General features: G+C 41.9%; 1 protein-coding gene across 2 annotated transcripts in view; it reads right to left on the reverse strand.

The window, feature by feature from the left end:
- ARHGAP31 (Rho GTPase activating protein 31) overlaps positions 1-21,710 on the reverse strand; it is a 103,220-nt gene that overhangs the window by 14,495 nt on the left and 67,015 nt on the right. For both annotated transcript variants that reach the window (XM_019729678.2, XM_019729677.2), the window contains exons 4-8: positions 14,970-15,052; positions 13,906-14,013; positions 13,070-13,212; positions 7,171-7,369; positions 4,734-4,858 (exon numbers count right to left, since the gene is read on the reverse strand). In XM_019729678.2, coding sequence (XP_019585237.2) covers positions 4,734-4,858; positions 7,171-7,369; positions 13,070-13,212; positions 13,906-14,013; positions 14,970-15,052 — 658 coding nt within the window. The remainder of the gene's footprint in view (positions 1-4,733; positions 4,859-7,170; positions 7,370-13,069; positions 13,213-13,905; positions 14,014-14,969; positions 15,053-21,710) is intronic.

Genomic DNA, 21,710 nt, shown 5'->3' on the forward strand with positions numbered 1-21,710 from the left:
AGGATTCTTGGCTGCAGCCGTTATCTCTCAGCACCCAGGAATTTGGTACAACAGGTGAGAGGATCCAGGGGAAATGGAGTCACCTCTCTCCCATGTGTAGCTCTGCTCTTGGAGGTCTGCAGACTGGCCGTTTCCCCAAGGATCTCACCCACCAACCTCACTCTGGAGCAGATATCAAACAAACAAACCTTTTTTGAGCATCTGCTATGTGCCGGATGGACTCTATGCATCTCTGTAAGCCACCTAAGCAGGTTTTTTGGAAGAGTATGGCTTAAATAAGTAAAAAGTTATCCCAGTCACAGGATTAGGCCCTTTCACAAATACCATCTCTTTTCACGGAGCTGAATTAGCTGGAAGGCAGTTCCTTCTGGGTCAAGTTTGCTAGGAGGGGCAAGAGGGCAGTTTGGAAGCTAAGTGGGAGCCGCAGCACTTGTGGCTTTAAGGTAACTAGATTCAGACAGATCTGGCTTTGAATCTGAACTCTACCACATTTGGGCCGTGTGATCTTGGATAGGCAGCTTACTTTTCCTAAACTTTAGTTTTCTCACATGTAAAATGAGTAAAACACGAGCTGTTGTGAGGATTAAATTAATGCATATAAAATAAGTAAGTTGTATTAACCTAGGATAGGGTAAACACTCAATAAAAAGTTAACTATGAGTATTATTATAGTTGTTATTCGGGATAGACCAGGGCTCAGCAACAAAGGGAAACCCAGGAGATGATTCCAGAAGCAGTCTGAGTTGGCTTTAACCCACATGGGGCTGTTTTGTCCCTCTTTTAAAGTTCCCCCCCTATTCCTCCTGCTCCTTCTGAGAGGCTCTGAATTGGTCCCTTGGCCTCCCTGGCTTCAGGCTCTCTCTGCCTGGGGCCCGCTGTGCTGTGGGAGGACGCAGTCATCTTCACTCAAACCCTTGGGGATGGCAAGATTGCCTTCAACCTCCTTCCATGCAATAGTTAAGCCCGAATTCTTATTCTTTGAAGATCTGCTATTTCTACAAGTTTATAAACTGATTTATTATCCTAACTGCCTGGCCAGCATCCTTTCCATTCATGTATTCTAAAACAAGCTTTTCCCTTCGTTTTCTAGGACTGCTGGAATTCCTCCAGGTTTCCCGTGTCAGCCTTCTGGGGCAGTGACCACATGACCCTGAGTGTCATGGAGGGTGAACGACAGTTCTGCAGCGCTATCGGTGTTCACCTTCTGTGTTGGACTCTTTTTCATGGTGCAGCTCCGTGTGGCCTTGGTGACCACAGAAGCTGCTTTTGGGAACAGTCCCCAGGGATACCCTGACCCCTTTTCTGGATAGTAACTAACCACTCGGGGCTCCTTGGCCCATGACTATATTTAGATTATATTTTTCTGTCTGAGACCTTGGTCTCAGGGAGAAGCATCCGCCAGTTTTCTGGCGGTCTTTGGGTCCTTGAGTCCCCTCTCTTAGACTATTCCTATGGCTTTGGGATTTTCCTGCTCAAAGGAGTTCACTTTGGAGGGTTTCTTGGAATCTTTCTGTTTGATAATATACAAATTTCAATGCACCAGTATCTGGGAGACCCCAGAATTCATGCATCTTCATTTAGTGTTTTTTATCCTTCAGTTCTTATTTTAGTTCTATTTTCTAAATATGGATAAACACCCCTTCACCTGCAGCTCCCCCCGCCCCCCCAAATCCCCAATGCTACAATGGTGAGTCAATTTTTTAAAATGTCCTTAGTTATGAAATTTTTAAAAAAGATTTAAAAATTAGTCAAATACATCAATCCACTGATTCACTTTTTCTCACATGCATATTCCAACAAATAGTGAGTCCCTGTGCCACTTACAGAGACCACGCTGGTGGATTAGGACCATAAGCTCCCCCCCCACACACACCCCAGTCGTTAGTTTCTAAGGTTCCAGCAACACTCTTCTGGTGAAAAGTGGCCACTCAGGCAATAAGCAAGGTCACAGACAGCCATTTCTATTGACACTGAAGGTTCTTTAATTTCACCCCTGCATCCCATCAAAATTCAACCAGTTTGCTGATCTATCTCTGATTAATTTGCTCATGAGATATTAGACCAGCAGTTTTCAACCCTGGCTGCATATCAGAATAACCTGCGGAGCTTTATAAGTGACCAGTACTTTGACTTCAGCACAGACCTCCTGAAGCAAAGCTGCTGTGGGTGTGAACCACTCTGGGCGAGCCGTGCTGAGAAGCAGCCCTGGCTGGGGACAGGCTGTGCACTCTGGGAATTTACCACCATTTGATCCAGGACCTTGGGCTTCTCCCTTCTGAAAACCACACAGCGGGTGGACATCTTCCCAAGTCAAGATCAAGGCAAATCATTTGTTTCATTTTTGCTTGATTGTCTTGTTCTGTCGTTTTTTACTTTTTGTTACTTCCCTTTCATCGTTATCACTGATTATGTAACTGAAATTCTCTTTGATGTGCTTAAGCAAATCTCTTATTAGATCAGGAGTTTCTTGCCAGGTACTCCTCCCCTCAGATTCTCCTCTAAGAATCCTAATTTCTGATTTGTATCTGATCTACCTGTGGCAACTTGCCCTTTTCACATGGGCTATCTTTCCATTTTGTGCAAGACACAGACACATTTTCCTATATAATGCATATAGTAGATACCTACCCAGGATCCATTTCCTTTCCCCCTTCTCTCAGAGCCCTTGTACTTCTTGGGTGCATCTGACTGTAAGCCCATTCCTCATGCTAGTGATTGGTTCAGGAATACAGGCCCACACCAATCAGCACAGGGCACTCCCTTGGCCATAGGGATTGATCCATGTGACTCAGTGAAGACAACTGAGATGTGGGAGAGGGAGGGGTGTAATAGGGGCTTCTGGGAAAAAGGGTGCCTGCTCTTAGAAACAAGGTACCATAAATGATGTTTTTTCTCCTTCTGCACATAGTGATAGTCCAAGGTGAAGCCTAGAACTACTACGACGTCAAAGGAAGCCAGTGTGGGCATGAAGCTGATGCACAGGGGAAGGCCCAGCTGAGGAAAACATGGAGAAGGAGACTGAGCCACCCCAAAGCCTCCCCTACATCTGGATGTCCCTATACATTCCCTCATTGTGTAAACCAATTGAGTTGGATCTGCTATTATTTACAATCTAAATCACTGTAATTGCTATGCCCTGTGTCATCCCTCATTACTCCAATAGGCAAACGTGAAGCTTTCTAACATCTCTACTTTATGATCTTTGGCACACAATGATCACTGGGATTGAGGAAAGTCCTTAAAAATATTCTCTCTTTTTACCTACAGGCATAGATTTCCCCCCCAAAAAAAATCTTTATTATTAAAAACTTCAAATATTCAGAAAAGTTGAAGACCTGGTTGGTACCAAATACTGACATTTTGCCCTATGTTTGCATTATCTACCTACTTATCTATATTTTGCAGGATCGTTTGAAAGTGAGTTTCCATATTGTGACAATTCATCCTTAAATATTTCAACTTCAGCATATATCTCTGAAGGACCATTAGCACAGTCTGAAAATTTATAATTCTAATACCCAATGTATTCACCCCCAAAATTATCTTTTGCAGCCATTTTTAAAAAACAACAACACTAGGATCCAATCAAGCTTTGCTCATTGCATTCGTACATTTACTTTTTATAACTTGTTTTTATAACTACTGTCCTCATTTAAAAAAATCATACCTTCAATCTATAATACTAAAGGTCATTGTGACAAATTTACTTGGTCTTCCCTTTCTGACTCAATATTCAGCAGGATTGGTTATATTCCCCATTGTAAGGTGGGTCCCTCAGTTCCTTCCTGCTTCAATTCTTATTCACTACTAAGATACAATTCCCACAGGGCAGCATCTCTTTAAAAATCATGACCCTGACTCGAGGGGAGAAGGGACAGATCTTCCTTATAGTAGAGTTCAATTAATGAATGTAGAAGGAATGATGGAAACAGAAAAAGACCCTTTGGCAAACACCACAGTAGTAACTGTTGCAGGCAGGAACCATTGATGGATGCTAAAATTCATGGATGGAAGTATGATGAGAAACAGGATATTTGCATAGTCTCAAAATATCTCCCACCACATACTTATTAATTGCAAAGGAAAAAAATAGTAACTTAACAGGAACAAAACCTTGTAGAACGCACTTTAACCAAGTGATCAAAGTTAACATCACCAGCCATAAGATACTGACATCATCTGCGTCCTGAGACGATACCCTGAGACAGACACAACATTCATAACCTGAATCTAATCGTGAGAAAACATCAGAAAAACCCAAACTGAGGTATATTCTACAAAATAAATGGTCAGAAAGACTGACAAACTGTCCTAGATTGGAGGAGATGAAGGAAGCATGACAGTGAAATGCAATGTGGGTTCCTGGACTGGATCCCGGACCAGAAAAAGGACACGAGTGGGACAATTGGCCAAATACGAATAAAGTCTATAATTTATTTAATAGTATTATATTGACATGAGTTTTCTGGCTTTGATTATTGTATGATGGTTATACAGTATGTTAAAATTTGGGGAGGCTGTGTGAAGAGTATACGAGTTCTCTGTGTACTACTCGTAGTTTTGCAACCTTTTTTGTAAGTCTAAAATTATCTAAAAACACCAGAAAGACTCAGTAGTTAATTTATCAGTTTCTCCTTCAGGGCTAGAGAGTTTAATGTGATCGAACCAAAGACTTAAGAAGCAGAATTAGGGGGAAGAAATATCTTGTAAACATAACTGTTGTTGATTCTTACCTGAGAGCCTCTGTCCTCTCACAAACACACTCCCATTTCTACTCAGCTTTGATTTGGAGTCTGATCCAGAACGTCCCAGATTAAATATTGATTTCCACTTCTTTGATTTACTGGAGAGCTTTCTTCTAAAAGAGCCAAGCCATACGGGGTTAGTTTGGTCACTAGTCATCTCAATAGGACTTTTAAATTGAGAAGGAATATCCCAATCACGTTCTAGTTATGTATGGCTCTGGCATGTCAGGAAATTCCTCTCTAAAATCCAAGTAGAGATGCCCTAGAGCAGGGGTGTCCAAACTGCGGCCCGCAGGCCACAATCCATTGTTAACTGGCCCGCAGCAAATTCCAAAAATATATTTAGTATACTTAAATAAACCAGGTGAGGCAATACGTACTTCACCTCGAGTGAGTGGCCAGGCTGGTTGTGTATTTTACTGCATATGGCCCTTCATGAAAAACGTTGAAAAAAGTTTGGACACCCCTGCCCTAGAGGATCAAGCTCCGCAGTCGCGCTTTCACGAGTCAGAGCAAAGGAACACATTCCCAGAACAAAGGCAGGGCTGGGGCAGACAGAAGCAGGGATGAGTGGGAGACTCAGAGGTCACAAGCAACCACACAGTTCTGGGAATTCTGGTAAGCACTTTAGCCCTTGGTTTTCAGAGGTACCTAGTTTTTACAGGAGTAAACACTAGACCTCAGTCCTGTTATGCTCCCTGCACTGTGGGCCACGCTGCTGTCACATCTGCAGGTGAGGAAAGGGCTAGAGAAGACTTTCGTGGACTGCAAAGGGGGTGTATGAGAAAGCAACTTGAAAAAGAGTCTGGCCTGGGAGAACTGAAGGCTGCTGGGTGAGGTCAGTGGTCACTGCAGAGAAATGCCCAGGGTAGGTAGTGGGTCTCTCATTTCCCTGATACCTGGGCACCAGGCTGCTTCAGTAAGAGGCCAGGAAAAGAGTGCTGGACTGATCTGGGGAGCCTGGCGCCACTAGGGGTCACCACCAGGGATCACCACAGAGGCCCAGCCCTCAGACTTCATCAAGTTCCAGGATGAAAGCCTGTAACTTCGGGTTTCCACGAAGAACTTTTTCTCCACAGCGGTCTCGTATAGCACCCAGATCTCAAGCCCAAGATGTTTTTACCATTAATCAGAGATAGATCTGTAGTGCTGGGTGGTTTTGGATCTGGCCTGTTTTTTTCAAGCACTTGGCCGTGGGGTGGATTTGACAGGATGGCATAAACTGGGGTATGGTGCAGCCCAGGTGTGGTTGAAGGCACAGGGAAAATGTACTTGGTGGTCCTACTGAGGTACTCTTCTCCCTAATTCCCGGGTGGAAGTCTTCTTCTCCAGGGATTTGGTGGGAGGAGCAGAGGGGCTCAATCTCTAGAGAGCACTGTTCATGCACGCCAGGAAATGGAGGCTTTCTTTCCAGGTGAATTCCAGGTTTGCCATTCCCATAACATGCAGTATGACAGATACCCTCCCTGTCCGTCCCCCACCCCCCCACAGTTGTCCAATGTGGCAGTGCTCTTTCTCCAAAGGGAAACATCTCGGGGACGACACTGACGAGGTATGAGATGTCTGTTTTCATACCTCTTTGCACTGACCAAACAGCGAGCATGACAGAAATGGCAATGCAGATTGCCTTTCAGCCCCTCCACCTACTGTCTGCCTGGAACTTAGGACTCCTGCTTCAATTGCTGCCTCCTTTTTATAGTGGGTTATGAAGGAGATGGGCAGAGGGAAATGTGGAGAGCAGGATTGCAACAGAGGAAGTGAGAGGGAGAACTGAGGACAGAAAAGATCCTATGAATAAAAAGGATGTATTTTTGGAGGGGAGGGACAGCTCTGACAGGTATGAGAGGAAGAAGGGAAGCCAGAGATGGCATCTCCAAGTGCTGCACACCCATAGTTTCCAATCTACAGTGGCACTATTTGTCAACTTGTCCTCCATTCATCTCCGTGCCTTTTGTGATGTTCCGTGGAAGGGAAAGATGGGAGGAGGGAGTCAAGTTTTTCTTTTTAGCAAAGTGCTTTTTGAAAATGGCAAGCCTGTTTTGTCTAAACTAAGGAGTAAGGGATTTTAGTCGTGACTCTTTATATTAGGTTGGGGCAAAAGTAATTGCGGTTTTAAAGTACTAGCAAAAACCGCAATTACTTTTGCACCAACTAATACCTATGAGATCCACTCCCATCCTGGTTCTAGGGAATATCTGTTGGGAGATTGGGGTCTTGATAATTATGGGGCAGTGAGTGAAGGCAACAACCACTGGTGAGTGAGAGTTTTGGCGACAGATCTTTTCTCTTCTGGAATGTTTCCTTTCATCCCAACCCAGACTGCATCCCCAACCCATGCTGCCATCATGGCCCTGAGACCATGTTGCTGACTCTTCTGTCCCCCTCCATCCCAACATCTCCCAGAATTTCAAAGAATGCCACTTACTTGTTGTCTGGTAACTCCAGGACAGTGTGGAAGAGGGTGCCCATGGGAGGGACAATCTCAGGCAGGCTATTTTCCCTCCTTTCCTTCCGAGCAGGATGGTTAGTGGCCAGGCTCCGGGCCTGAGCTTCCTCCAGACTCACCAACTTCATGGGCAGGGAGAGGGCTGGCAAGGTCAGGCTCTTCATGATGGGCCGGTTTTCTGTAGAGTGGAGAGAAGAGCTCATGGACTCCTGGGAGGCCTTGGTCCAGCCAGATTCCCCAGCCACAGCCCCTCCCTTCCTGACCTGACAAGAAGCTCCTCTTGGGCTTGGTGGGGACTGGGGTAGAGTCTGCACACAGGACACTGACAGCCCTCCTGGCCAGAATAGCCAGAAGGCACACGGGTTTCAGGCGGTAAACTGCACTTACTGTACTTTCACAGAGGAACCATTCATTCATTCATTCATTCATTCATTCATTCATTCATATGGCAAATATTTATCGAGCACTTACTGTGGGCCATAGTAACCATCAGTGGGTCTTTAATCCTGGAAACTGCCTAGTGCTTTGGCCAGGTGGGAATGTCTGTCCAGCCACAGAGGTACCTCCCTCAGCGAGGATAAGGCAGGAGTCCGCCCCTTGTCTCCGCAGCTGGAGAACAGAGGCTCCAAGACAATTTAAGGTTGGAGCCTGTACTTTCCCTAGATTACCCAGGCTTATATCTCTGCAGTAAAAAGACATTTTACAGCCCATACTGTTCTCTAAAAGATAAGAGGCTATTCACGTACTACCCAGTCATGTTCTAGTTTATACAAGCTAATCCTTTCCTTCTATAGATTTTTTTTAGAAATAGAAGTGATAATGAGAGATCACTGGTGTCCAGGGTTATCTCTTTCCTCCAAGTCAGTGGTTCTCAGCTTGGGGCAATTTTGCATCCCCTCCCTCCAGCCAGGGATATTTGGCAATGTCTGAAGACATTTTTCATTGTCACAAGTATATGTGGGAATGCTACTGGCGCTAGTGGGTAGAGGCCACAATGCATAGGACACTGCCCCACAACAAGGACTAACCAGCACTAAATGCCAATAGTGCCCAGGCTGAGAAACCCTGATCTAAGTGAAAAAAGAAGAGGTCTAAATTTGCCTCAATTTAGTCTTTTGGCAACCTTGCCAGTTTTCTGTAACTTTGGAAGGTGTGAAAAGACTCAGTGGTCACTTGGGCCCACTGAGGCTAGGATATCATTTTGGTATAGGATTCACCTCATTTTCAGGAAGGACCTTGATAGCACTATTTCTCTTTGCAGAGCATGACCCTCTCTGGGTAGAGGGAAATAAAATCACTGGAAAAGGGCCTTGTAGAAAACGGAGGCAGGCTGTGACCCTGGAGTGTTTTCAGGGAGGGTAGCGTGGCAGTCATTCAGCAGGATGGCAGTGAAGTGAATCTGGGATCCTAAAAACGTTTCAGTCAAGTTGGTGACTTCAACTCGGTTTTCCTACTTAATCCAAAGGAGGTTAAAATATTTCAATTTAACTTACTTTCAATATCTGCTCATAGATTGTAGATTTATTATTTTGTTTCTTAAAAAATTAAACCACTGTGGGAGCAACTGGGACGATGGAATAGCGTACACTGCAGGGTCAGGAGGCCTCAGTTCAGTGCCCACCTCTCCCCGTAGTTCTAGGCTCCGGTATCCTAAGGCCTACTCATCATCTCTGCGTAGATGTTTAATAGGCATCTCTAACCGTGCATTTCCTAACAGAGCTTGTGATTTCTGCTCTTCACCTCTACACTAGTATCTTCTCCTATCTTCTCCAAGTTGGTAAGGGGCACCGTGGATCACCCACTTGCGTAAACCAAAACCTGGAGAAGCTATTTTTCACCCATTCCTTTCTTTGATGCACCCCCTCCTCCCACATCCAGCCTATAATCAAGTCCTATGACTCTACCTCCAAAATACCAGGGTGCCAAAAAAATGTATCCAAGTGGACACTTTGGTCAACGTTGCTCAAACAGTAGTTCGCCGTAATCAGAAGTGTCTGGACGCTGATGGTAACCACTTTGAGCACCTCTTTGTAACTGCAGAAGTCAAACGTGACTCGTATTCATCTTTTGTTATCGGTATATATTGAGTATTACAATTTTAATACAGTTTTTTCCTTTCTTAAAATGTGTATACAATTTTTTTGTGCCCTCTCTATATCCTAAAGCCAGTCACTTTCTTCCTTTCCACTGCTAACATGCTAGTCCAGGCCACCATGATTTCCCACCTGATTTCTGTCATAGCTACTTAACTTGTCTCCCTAAAAGGCTTATTGCCTTTGAGTCTGTCCTTCAGATCTGAGCCAGAATGCTCAGATCCTGCACTCCCTGCTCTAAATCCTCCAATGCTTTCACTGAGAACAAACCAAACACTTAGCAACACTTACAAGGACCTTCCATCTGCTTTTCCTCTCCTCTTTGCCCACTGACAAAGATCTACAGTAAAATTTTTGAACGTATACTCCCATTGTAAATACGTATATGTTTGTAAATTATACGTATTTACCACTGTATTAGTGTTATGTATACTAGGAAACATACAAAATCATAGAAATTATGAAGTTACAATAAAAATACATGAAAAAAATTATAATCATTTCTTTTAATACCCACACTTCAGTACTTTGGTCTCTGGTGCTCCCGAGGGTGGGACAGCCCACTTTGGAGACCGCAATGGCTTTGGCCACACTGGCCTACTTTCCCGCTCCACTGTGAGCCCCTTTCCACCTCTGAGCTTTTACACTCCCTGTTCTTTGTGTTTGGAACGTTGCTTATGTGACTGGTTCCTTTAATTATTCAGGTCTCAGTTCAAAGATCACTTCCTCAGAGACCATGGTCACTGTATCCAAATAACATCCCCAAGTCACTGACCATCCCATTACCCTGATGTCTTTTTTACCCTGATGTCATGGCATTTATGGCCTTTGAAGTTATAATGTACTTATTTGTAAACTTATTTATTGCCTGTCCTCCCAACCAGACCATAGCTCTAGGTTGGGCAGCGTCTTTGCTGTCTGTGTGATTACACCGTCCTCTGTATCTAGAACAGTGCCTGGTGCATAGGAGGTGCTTAATGCACACTTATGTTTTAATGAATCTTGGGTATATTACAATCTCTCTGGCCTCATTGCTTTCATTTATATATTAAAAGTATTGGATTCTATGACTTTTATAATCTTTTCTAGTTTGCAATAGAACCCTAGTTCCAAATCTTAAATTCCAGAGGGATGACTTATTCCATTTTGTGTAAATATTAAGTATGATACCTTACTAAACTCAATGCAAATTCATAACAACAACATTTAAATGAAATGCATTAAATAATAAGTATTGGAGGCAATCAAGAGTTAAAGTCTTAAGAGTAAATCGGTGGGGGCGGCCGGATGGCTCATTTGGTTAGAGCGCGAGCTCTGAACAACAAGGTTGCACGTTCAATTCCCCCATGGGATGGTGGGCTACGCCCCCTGCAACTAAGATCGAAAACGGTGACTGGACTTGGAGCTGAGCTGCGCCCTCCAAACCAGCTTGAAAGAACAACGACCTGGAGATGATGGGCCCTGGAGAAACAAACTGTTACCCAATGTTCCCCAATTAAAAAAAAAGTAAAAAAAAAGAGTAAATTGGATTTTGATATGCAAGACAAAAGATGATTAAGGTGATGGTCATAAAAAAAGCAGGTATTTCCAGGTTAGAATTAGGAACAATCTTAACACTAACAATCATGTCTGGGATTTGCTATCTAGAAGAACATTTCCCCAACGTCATTAATAATAAATAAAACACAATTGTTTATTTACCTATTTTCCTATTTTTTCCTCACAGAGTCAGTACAGAGTTAAGGAAAGAGCACAAGGTAGACGACCTTAGGTTCAATGTTAGGCAGTTACTAAGCTTTTCTGGTTCTCTGGTTCTTCACGTATAAAATAAAGTTGATACCAACTTTATGATGGTTGTTGTGATAAGTCAATGAGATGATGTATGTGGAGTGCTTGCAATAGTTCTTGGCATAGAATAAGTTCCCAATAAATTATTGGTTGACTCAAAAGGATGAATGAATGTATATTACTTCTTATTTACTTTCAAAAAAGATTTATATAGCTTACAATAAATAATACAGCTATAATGGGGAGTTAAAATAAAGATAAAATAAATGTCAACCACTCCTAGGTATATAACCAAAATAATTGAAAACATATGTTCACAAAAATTTGTACATGAATGTTCATAGCCGTATTACTCATAATAACCAAAAAATAGAAACAACCCAAATGTCCATCAACGGATGAATGATTGATAAACAAAATGCGGTGTATTCATACAATAGAATATTATTCAGTCATAAAAAGAAATGAAATACTAATACATGTGAAATATAGATGAACCTTGAGAACATACCATAAGTGAAAACAGTGAGTCGCAAAAGGCCATGTATTGTATGATTTCATTTACATGAAATGTCCAAAAGAGGTAAATCCATAAAAACAGAAAGTAGATGAGTGGTTGCCAGGCCCTAGGGGGAGGGGAACATATGGTATCACTGCTTCTTGGGCATGGGGTTTCTTTTTGGAGGGATGAAAATGCTCTGGAATCAGGTAGTGGGGATGATTGCACAATTCTCTGAATACATACAGTAAAAACCACCGAACTATACACTTTAAAATGATAAAATAGTGAAATTTATGTTATGTGAATTTTATCTCAATAAAAAAATTTTTTAAAGGAAAGTCATAAACCACAGAGGACAGAATGGGGTGGGAACAATTATACCAGGAATCAAAATTTGATAGTAATTGCAATTGATTATTCTGATGATTATACTTTTGTTTGTTTGTTTGTTTGTTTAAATATACTAGCTAAACTGGAAAAGAATGCTTTGATCAGCTAACACAAATGATTTGCAGACACCATTCTCATACACTACTGGTTCTCCAAATGTGGACCTGGCCTGCAGCAGCCGCATCACCTGGAAACTTGTTAGAAATGCCAATTCTCAGCAGCACGCCAGACATGCTGAATCAGAAACTCTAGGGATGAGGCCGAGGAGTTTGTGTTTTAACAAGCCTTCTGGGTGGTATGATGTGAGCTAATGTTTGAAAACCACTCTGACACCAATGGTAGTTGCCAGGCTTCTTGACCAACTGAATTCTGGTTTTTACAAATTAGGCTCACATGAGTTCAAACAGCATCACCCAAGTGACTCCTAGGATTATGCTGTTATAAGAGCTATAGGACTGAAATATAGTATCTTGCGTCCCATTAACATCCAGCCTGAAATAGTTCTGTCTTTGTCGCTAATATGGCTACAGTGGGTTCAATGCTAACTTGTCTCTGCATACGCATGCCCACAAACACACAAACACACACTCATTTTTGTGTGCATGTGTCTGGTACACGGCAGAGCAAAGTAAGCACTCGAGAAATGCTTGGGAAGAAAATGCATTCTGAATATACGTAGGAGTATGAACTCATTCACTTAAGACTTCCAGATAAAGACATAAGGATCTTCTGAAATATATTATACTGAAAGTAAAGATGAAATCTAATAGTTAAAGAGAAGAATGTTGCCAGTGCGTCTAGACAATAACTCAAAGAGTTTAAGGACACACTAAAACCAACAGAACAGGATTCCAGCTCACCAAGCCACATTCACGGGACAGGCCAGGTAAGCAACTGATCAGAAGCAATCCACAGCCACCCACAAATGCCTCACACTTTCGCTGTACACATACAGAGGTATATATGCCCAATCCCCAGACACTGACACACACACAGCCAATACTCAGAGCTAGAACCAAGGCCACCCTAACTTATTCTTGGGCCCCCTAACTAAGGCAAGAAATAAGGATGGACTGGTGGGACGTAAGCCAGGAGGAGCTTTTACCATCGTTTTCCAGAGACCCGGGTGCGCCATTGTTAAAGATTTGATCCACATGATTCAATATGAACTCAATCACCACCTGCTGGACTCGGACAGCGAGGAAGGCTGCATCTCCATTGCAACCAGTGGCTTCGATTTCTTTGGACCTAAATCATGGAAGGAAGACATTCGGTTGAGTGAGCCAGCCCTACAATCTGAAGCAGTAAGGGGAAGCCAGTGGGCCTTTTGTACAAGACCCATCTCCTCAACGTATATGGTTTGTTAATCTGTAGAATATTTTATCTATTTAAGACCAATTAGAGGGACTCTCCAAAGGCTATGAAGCCCAACACACTGAACAAATTTAAAACAATTACCAGGAATTGTGCATTGCAAGACTATAAACACCGTATTAGTGAATATATAGGAATTGATTTTTTTCTTCATAGGATCTCCTTCCACCCCCACCCAATTGTTCTGTGGGGCAGGTCATCATTTATGAAGTCATATGAAGCAGTTGATTCAGGTTATAAGCAGCTGTGAAACCAACAAAAACAACAAAAGCCAATCAGCCCCAGAGACAAGAAAGGCCTTTTCAAGAAATTATAACACACAGACCCATCACTTTAGCCACATCCTGGTATAGCCAGAAAATGCCGTTGGAACCCAGAGTTTCCAGGTTAGCAGGCAAAGAACTTAGGTTATTAAAATCACCTTTAATTCACATGTGCTACAAAAGACGGCTTAGCTACAGGTTTGTCTTCAAGGGGCTTTAATTTTGAAGATTCCAGTCTTCATAAGAATCAGTGGGCTGCTTGGAGCCCATGGGGGTGATGAGAAGGTGAGGTTACGGTGGTTACCTGAGGAGGTTTGGTGCCCACACCAGGGCCAGGTTCCTAGCGTGCATGTTGGTCTTGCTACTGAAGGAGGCGATGTGGGCCAGGTGTCGAATCAGGTATTCCAAGGTCCTGTAATGGTTCATTTAAAACAACAACAACAACAACAAAGTTAGAAACTTCAGGGCCTGTGTGAAGCCTGACATCTGGAGATAATTTCTAAGTTTGGATTTGAGAGACTCTAAATATTTCTATGTCATAAATTCTGGAGGGATATCAGGAAGTTATCAAGATTGATGGAAGTAATTTTCTTGGCCCTCAGCATACTGGCCTGGGGTGGGTAAGGGGGATGGTCTTGTCAGAAGACAGCTGAGGTCCTTGGAGTGCCAGCCAGAGACAGAACTGGGAGATCCAGCCCCCAGAGCCTGAGAGTTCTTAGTGGCTCCCTGTTTCCGCTAATGCTCAGGGCAGTGTTGCTCCACACAGTTCTGAAACCAGCTCTTATCTCTTTTTGTAATTCTTCCAGCTACAGGTAACTTCATCCTTGTTAGGAGGTTCATTTGTGGATGAATGACATCTATTATTGCTAGAAGTTCTTTCTTACATCAAAATCTGCCCCTTTGTAAAAGACGGGCAGGCCTAGGGAACCCTGGGAAAGGTGTTAAGATTAGGGGCTACATTCTGAGAAGGAAATGAAAGGATGGGATGATACTGACGAGCGAACAGAGAGATCAGTCAGCCAAATGCTCAAGGGCTACAGTCAAATCCTGTTTAGAAATCATCTTTTGTTCCATAGATTTGGTTATGCTATGAATCTGGATAAGAACCTAGGATATCACTGTGAGGCTATTACTGCGTGATCATAATCAGGGTGGACTCTGAGGGGTACCCTAGGACACGGGCTGCCCCTTCCCTCCAATGTCCCTGTTCAGACACCAACTCACTCTGATAAAAGTGACCTGTTTATCCACCTCAAAATGCCCAAGAAAGCCACTGTCCACTGAATTTGTTCCCTTATATGTCAGCCTGCATCTGTGGTATTATACCACATTGAGAGGCTACAAATTTGTTTCACCAAGGATTCTTACCTATAATGGGACGGGGGAAGTTCCTGGATAACATTTTGGATTCGGGCCAATTGGCCTTCTTCTGGGCAATGCGACACGGCTTCCTGAAGAGAAGAACATAAGGAACCCAGTGAGAGCCCAAGAGGGTGGACACCCACCTGCGTCTGCTGGTTTTACTTAGGCTTCTGGTACATCAGGCTCTCAACCATGCTGAGAGATTATCCTTCTAAGAGGCATGCTTTTCTAGTAAAACCAAGCAACTAAAATCCTGTGGGTTGCTTGGGTCTACGTGGGGCCTCAGATGGGTATTAGGTATCTGGTAAAGAAGGTGTAGAAACTTGGGCGTGTCTTGTGTGGCAAAGTCATAGAGACACTGGGAGAGATTAAAGAGACAGAGACAGAGGGAGACAGGGTGAGACAGGGAGATGACAGAGTGGCTCCATGTTTACTCAGCCAGCTGTCTTCTTGGGTGCAAACAGCCACTCCCCACCTAGCCGGAGACTATTCCTTGACCTCGTTACTCAGCGCTGCCTGTCAGAGATGCTGGAAAGCAGGGAAGATGTGCCTTCTTAGCAGGATAAGAGCTTTGTCCCTGAGACCTAGCGGCTTTGCCGCTGGTTGTTCTCTGTGTTGCTCTCTGGTTGTTTCCTTTGTGGGGTATTTTGTTCCCCACCTCAACCCAGTGCCCTTAGGAGAGGCAGGGACATCAGTAAAGGCAGTGATCACAGGCTTGTCCGGGGCTTTCACACCATGCAGGTGTCACTGTGCAGACTCCCCTGCACCCCTGCAATCCTGAGACTCTCTCCTGCCGTTGCCCAGGCTCAAGGGCCCCTTCACAGTGCAGTGGCTGAGTGCTAGAGAATTGTCATCATGGGAGCAGTACCTAAGTTCAAGATCAGTAGTAATCACATCTTTGTTTATGGAAGTATAATTTACAAATATTTTAAAAATGTACAAATCTTAAGCTACAGTTCCATGAGTTCTTTCATATGCATGTAACTACATAACACTACCCAGATCAAGGTACAATTTAAAAGCAGCTCATGAGCTCACTCCAATCCTCATGGTCCTGAATCCATAGGCATATGTGACTTACAGTCTTTTATTTCCTCCTGGTGCTGGAAACTTGCTTGACATTTATATATAATGAAAAATATAATCATAAAATATATTCTTTAATTTGGTAAATACTGCCCCCTGCAATACTACCAAAATAGATCTTAATTGTGGGGTGGGGTTTTCTTATATTGTTTACCTCTGTTCAGTCTTTAGCTGTCATCTGCTCGCTTGTGTACAAAGGGTGAAGTTCAAACTCTGTTATGAGAATTTTTAGGCACAGAAAAGTGGAAGGATACCTTCTGGAAGGATAACTTCACTGGATACGTTCTGTTTGCCAGGCCCTATGACAGGCCACACTTGCTGTGTGTGGTCTGCTCTAACTGACTACTCTAAGGCACTGCCACAGCCCGGACCTCCTAACCACCCTCGCTCGCCTCCATTTTTTCCCACAGCACTCACCACCATTCTGTAGTCTATATAATGTACTTATTTATTAGGCTTACTGTTTACTGTCTGTCCCCTCGCTACATGTAAGCTCGTTAAGTGCAGGGACATGATGAGTCTCTGCCTGGCACACAAATTTGTTGAATGACTATACTCCATGTCCCTACATGCCAGGGCTTTGTCTACTAAGATTTTTTTCTGTTGTTTTGTTTTTTGCCTTTTTTATTAATTGAAGTAAAATATATACACAGAAGCTTACCATTTTTAAAGGCAATCAAAACTCTCCGCATGGGAAAACTTTAGAGTTTGTTTCCAAAGCAGAACTGGGGAGGAAGGTGGGATGGGAGGGTCATGGTCATAAGTGTCCCCGTCTTCTGGTGGGTTTGCCAGCTGGAGAACAGAGCCAGCATAAGCACGATCTCTGCTGCAATCCTTATTTTTTGAGATGTGGTGAGGGTGAGGACATGAATGGGGCCGGAGTAAGCACACTGACACCTCTGCTGTCTTCCCGGGAGTGGTCATTTAGAAAACAAGATTTGTGAAGAGGACTCTGGCTGCCAGGGCAGGGAAAGCCTCACAAAGGGAGAAAGGGGAAAGAAGCTACAGGGGAAGGAGGGGCAGAGGAATGCAATGTGAACCATCCCACATTCTGTCCTGCAAAGGGGGAGGGGTGGGATCTCCCTGCAAAGCTAGGAGGAGCTCGGCCAAGCTTGCACATATACTCCACCCCACCGCATTCTAAAAATGTGTCTGGGGAATAAAGGTGTAGATGAATTTAACAGCCCACATGGAAAGTTCCTTTAATATTTTAGGAAGTTGTTAGTCATCTTTGTTCTCTGAGAGGCAGGGCAGGCTCATCCCCTGATGCCTGTAGGTCCCATTTGGGATTGGTGTTTATTTCATGATTCACAGCCTCTCTGCATCGCACCCCAATCCTATTCAGAAGCTCTCTAGGTCCTTGTTTCTCTCCTGGAACAGTGCAGTTATTTTTAGCCTAGGCAGCCCTGTCCACAGGGTGGACAAACAACCTGAGGCTCTCCCTTCCAACTGCACCCCAGCTGCAACTCAGCCCTCGCCCTTTATTTTGTATTACTTGTGTAAAAATTATATTTTTATTTTAAGTTATTTTGAGCAATTAGATAAAAAAGTAATTCATTCACATAATTTTTAAAATGCAAAGGACCCAAGGGACTACACAGAAGAAAGTTAGTCTTCCTTCCAACTGCAGACTCTCAGTCTCCAGAGGCAACCCACGGTCTTTATACCTATCCGTCTTCGTCTCCCGTGGAAGCAAGCCCATCTGCAAATGCCCCGTTTCCCATCATTTTCCTCCTTGCTTGCTCCATGCCGGCCAAGCTGGCCTCCGCATATTCCCTCCATCAAGCTCAGGCAAGTCCTCCACTGGGGCCTTTGCACCTGTTGTTTCTTCGTAACACCCTCTTCCCCCAAATATTTGCACAACGTGTTCCCTCGCTTCACCCTTGTCTCTGTTCAAATATCACCTCATAGAGACTTTTGATTATCCTACCCAAAATAGCAGGCCCCATCATTCTCTTCCCCCATACTTGCATTAATTTTCCTCATGATACTTATCAACAGTTCTCCTTCTAGAGCTATGCTTTACATTTGTTTGTCATCTATCTCCTTCATTAAAACGTAAGTTTCATGAAAGCAAGGATTTTATCTGTCTTGCTTACCATGAAACTCCCAGCACCTAGAACTGTGCCTGCCATACACAGTATACATAGTAAGTGCCCAACAGACATTTGTTGAATGAAATGAGTAAGTGAATGAGTCCATGTTTTGCTTTGCATTTGAAAATGCCAAACAGCCATATTTGGGCCATACTTCCAGGCCATTACCATCTGAGGATCATACCTCCATTGTGGGAACACCATAGGTCTCCTTAAAAAGAGGAAGATTTGACAGAGACAGAAGAGAAGGCAACGGGACCACAGCTGTAGAGATAGGAGAGATGCGGCCACAAGCCAAGGAATGCCGACAGCCACTAGAAGTTGGAAGAGGCAAGAAATGGGTTTTCCCCCAGAGCCTCTGGAAAAAGCACAGCCCTAATGACACCTGATTTCAGACCAGTGAAACTGGTTTCAGACTTCTGGACTCTAGAACTGAGAGACTAAATTTCTGTTGTTTAAGGCACCAAGTTTATGGTAATTTGTTACAGCAGCCACATGAAACTAATAAACATGTACTCCAAATTTAAAAAAGAAATCTGAAGGAAAAAAAAATCACCTGCTATCCCACCATCCAGACGTAACTACTATTAACCCACTCACAGATGAAGCATAAAAGAAACAATGTGCCAGGCTTCCCAGCACCAAATATGAACACTGGGATCATTTCCGATTTAGTTGCATCTATGCTTTTTTCCATTTAACTTTATATTGTGGCCACTAAATACTCTTCAGAAATGTGACTTTTCACAGCTAAGATTTATTATCATTTATTTAGCCCATCCCTTCTTGTTAGACATGTAGATACTCCCAAAATTTTGATATTATAAATATTGCAATGAAATACTTGTAAATCAACTATTTTTTGCACATTTGACTATTGTCTTAGAATGGAGTCCTAGAAATAGTTACTGTATTAACAAAATATGAGCATTTTAGGAATTGTTGATAGTAATTTAAAATGACTTTCTGGGATGTCCCCCAATATATACTTCTAATAGAAAACTCTGAAAGAGCCACTCTCGACACAGTTATCCAATTTTCCTAACACTATTTGTTTACTGAATTATTCCTTCATTAGTTGGGGATGCTTTCTTAATCTCACATTAAGTTGTTCAATACCTGAGTCTATTTCACAGCTGTTAACTCTACTTAAAATAGTGTGGTAGTACTAAGACAGAATGGTAAGTCTTTACTTCCATTTACTAGCTCTACAACCCCAGCCAACAGCCTCAATTTACTTATCTGTAAGAGAGACAATAAAACCTACTTCACAGAGTTAGAGGATTAAATTAAATTAAATTTGTGAAAAGTTTATCATATAGTTAGCATTCAACAATTGGAAGCTACTATCATTATTATTATGCCATTAATATTTTTCTAGTTCTATTATTCCATCGAGATATTATTCTACCTTAGCTGTGCAAGTGGGTTTAAATAAATCACTGTAAGAATGTGTAACAATGTAATAGAGCTATTTCAATGTCCTCGAAGAAGGTTTGCTTATATTATCCTAATTCATTACTGTGATCAAAGGAACCTATTACATGATAAATTCTACAACATAGTTAACTTCACTAGGTCCTACTTATGTAGAAGTCAGTTGTCACAACAAAACATTCTTATTTTATGTCTTAGTGTCAATTAACTATGTTTAAATACAATATCAGATTTCCTTGAAATCTGATGACAAGTTGACAATAAATAATACTGCTTCAGTATTTTTCTGTTGCTGTGGTAGATCAGAAAGATTAGCAATGTCAGGGAACAGAAGTGGGGACAGATAAATATGGGTTTTGCTCTGAGCCTATAAATAAGATCTGAGAAGAAACTATATTTCTGAAGTTTCTAGATAAGAATTCTTATCTATCCACAACTATCATAGAATAAAATTTAGTTACAATAGAATCAATCAATTCTTTACACAAAGCTATTCTATTCTATCATTCTCAAGGATGATACTATTGTACCAAGACAATTAAAGCTATATAGAAAACAAAGTCTTACGCACAAATTAAAACAACAATAAGATATATTTTTGGTTGATTCAGATTGGCAAGTAATTTAACAAACTGAAAATATCCAGTGTTTGCAAGGTTGAAGGGAAAAGAGCACTCTTGTCTTTCTGTAGAACAATTTGGTAATATGTAACAAAATGTTAAATAAGAACTTTTTACTCAGTAAATCTATTTCAATGATTTTTCCCCAAAGATATAAACAAACAAAAGTATAAATATAAATATATAAATACAAATATATGTATAAAAGCAAAGCATTGACGGACAAAAATGCCTATCAGTTTGAAACTGGTTTCAGAAATCATTGCATATGAGTGAATACTCTGTAAAAATAGTCTTTATATTTGTTAATATGGAAAAATGGTCATGTTATTAAATTAGCAACGTTGCAAAAACAGCAATATATAGTCTGAGGAGTGAAGGTGAGGAGAGAGTTTGAGAGAGAGAGAGAGATATAAGGATGTCTACTAAAATGTTAATAGCAGATATGCCTGGGGTGGAGGATTTCGGGTGATGCATACTTTCTCCTTTATACTTTTCTGTATTACATTATCTTTTACAATAAAATTTTATTTTGATTTGGAAAAACAAAACACAACAAAAACACTATGCAAGGAGTAAAAGAATGAAGAAAATATCCAGATGTTAACTGTAGTTGTCTTTGGTCTTTAATAGGTGAGATCAAAGGTCCCTTTCTACTTTCCTCCATTTTCCAAATTTTCTTTTATTGAGTCGGACTACTTTAAATATGAGGAAATACTCATATATGCTGATGGTGATTATAATCTCTGGCAGACTCACGTGAGGCCCACAACCTGTCCTCCTGGTTCCTGGGAAAGACTCCTTTGTGGTCCAATGGTCAGATCCTACCATTATTTATGACAGCCACACAGAAGTTCATTTGCCTTCTGCCTTAGATTTCAAGGTCCTGTTAGATATCTTAGGGTCCCCTAACCGCTGGTGGGTACTTCCACCTCACCTGGTATATGTGGTCTTCTTTAGTGATCAACATTTATGTCCAAATTTTTTGTGTGTTTTGGCCTAATTGTTTTCATTTAAAAAAATTAGTGTATTTTTAAAAAGATTTTTATTAAAAATATAGCTAACATGCACTATTGTATCAGGGGTACACCATAGTTAGTCAACATTTACAGACCTAAAGAAGTGATCACCATGACAAGTCCAGCAACCATCTGACACCTTACCAAGCAATCACAATATTATTGACTATATCCCCATGCTGTACCTTCCATCCCCATGACTTATTTGTTTTATACCTGGAAATTTGGATCTCTTATTCCCCTTCACCTTTTCCTTCCTTATTAAATTTTTCAATTACAATTGACATTCAATATTATTTTATATTAATCTCTTGTGTACAGCATAGTGGTTAGACATTTATATAATTTAAGAAGTGATTCCCCCTGACTAGTCTAGTACCCATCTGACATCATACATAGTTATTACAATATTATTGACTATATTCCTTAGGCTATACCCTACATCCCCATGACAATTTTGTAACAACCAATTTGTACTTCTAATCCCTT

The sequence above is a fragment of the Rhinolophus sinicus genome, linkage group LG01 (genome assembly GCF_036562045.2).
Source record: "Rhinolophus sinicus isolate RSC01 linkage group LG01, ASM3656204v1, whole genome shotgun sequence".
Lineage (NCBI taxonomy): Eukaryota > Metazoa > Chordata > Mammalia > Chiroptera > Rhinolophidae > Rhinolophus > Rhinolophus sinicus.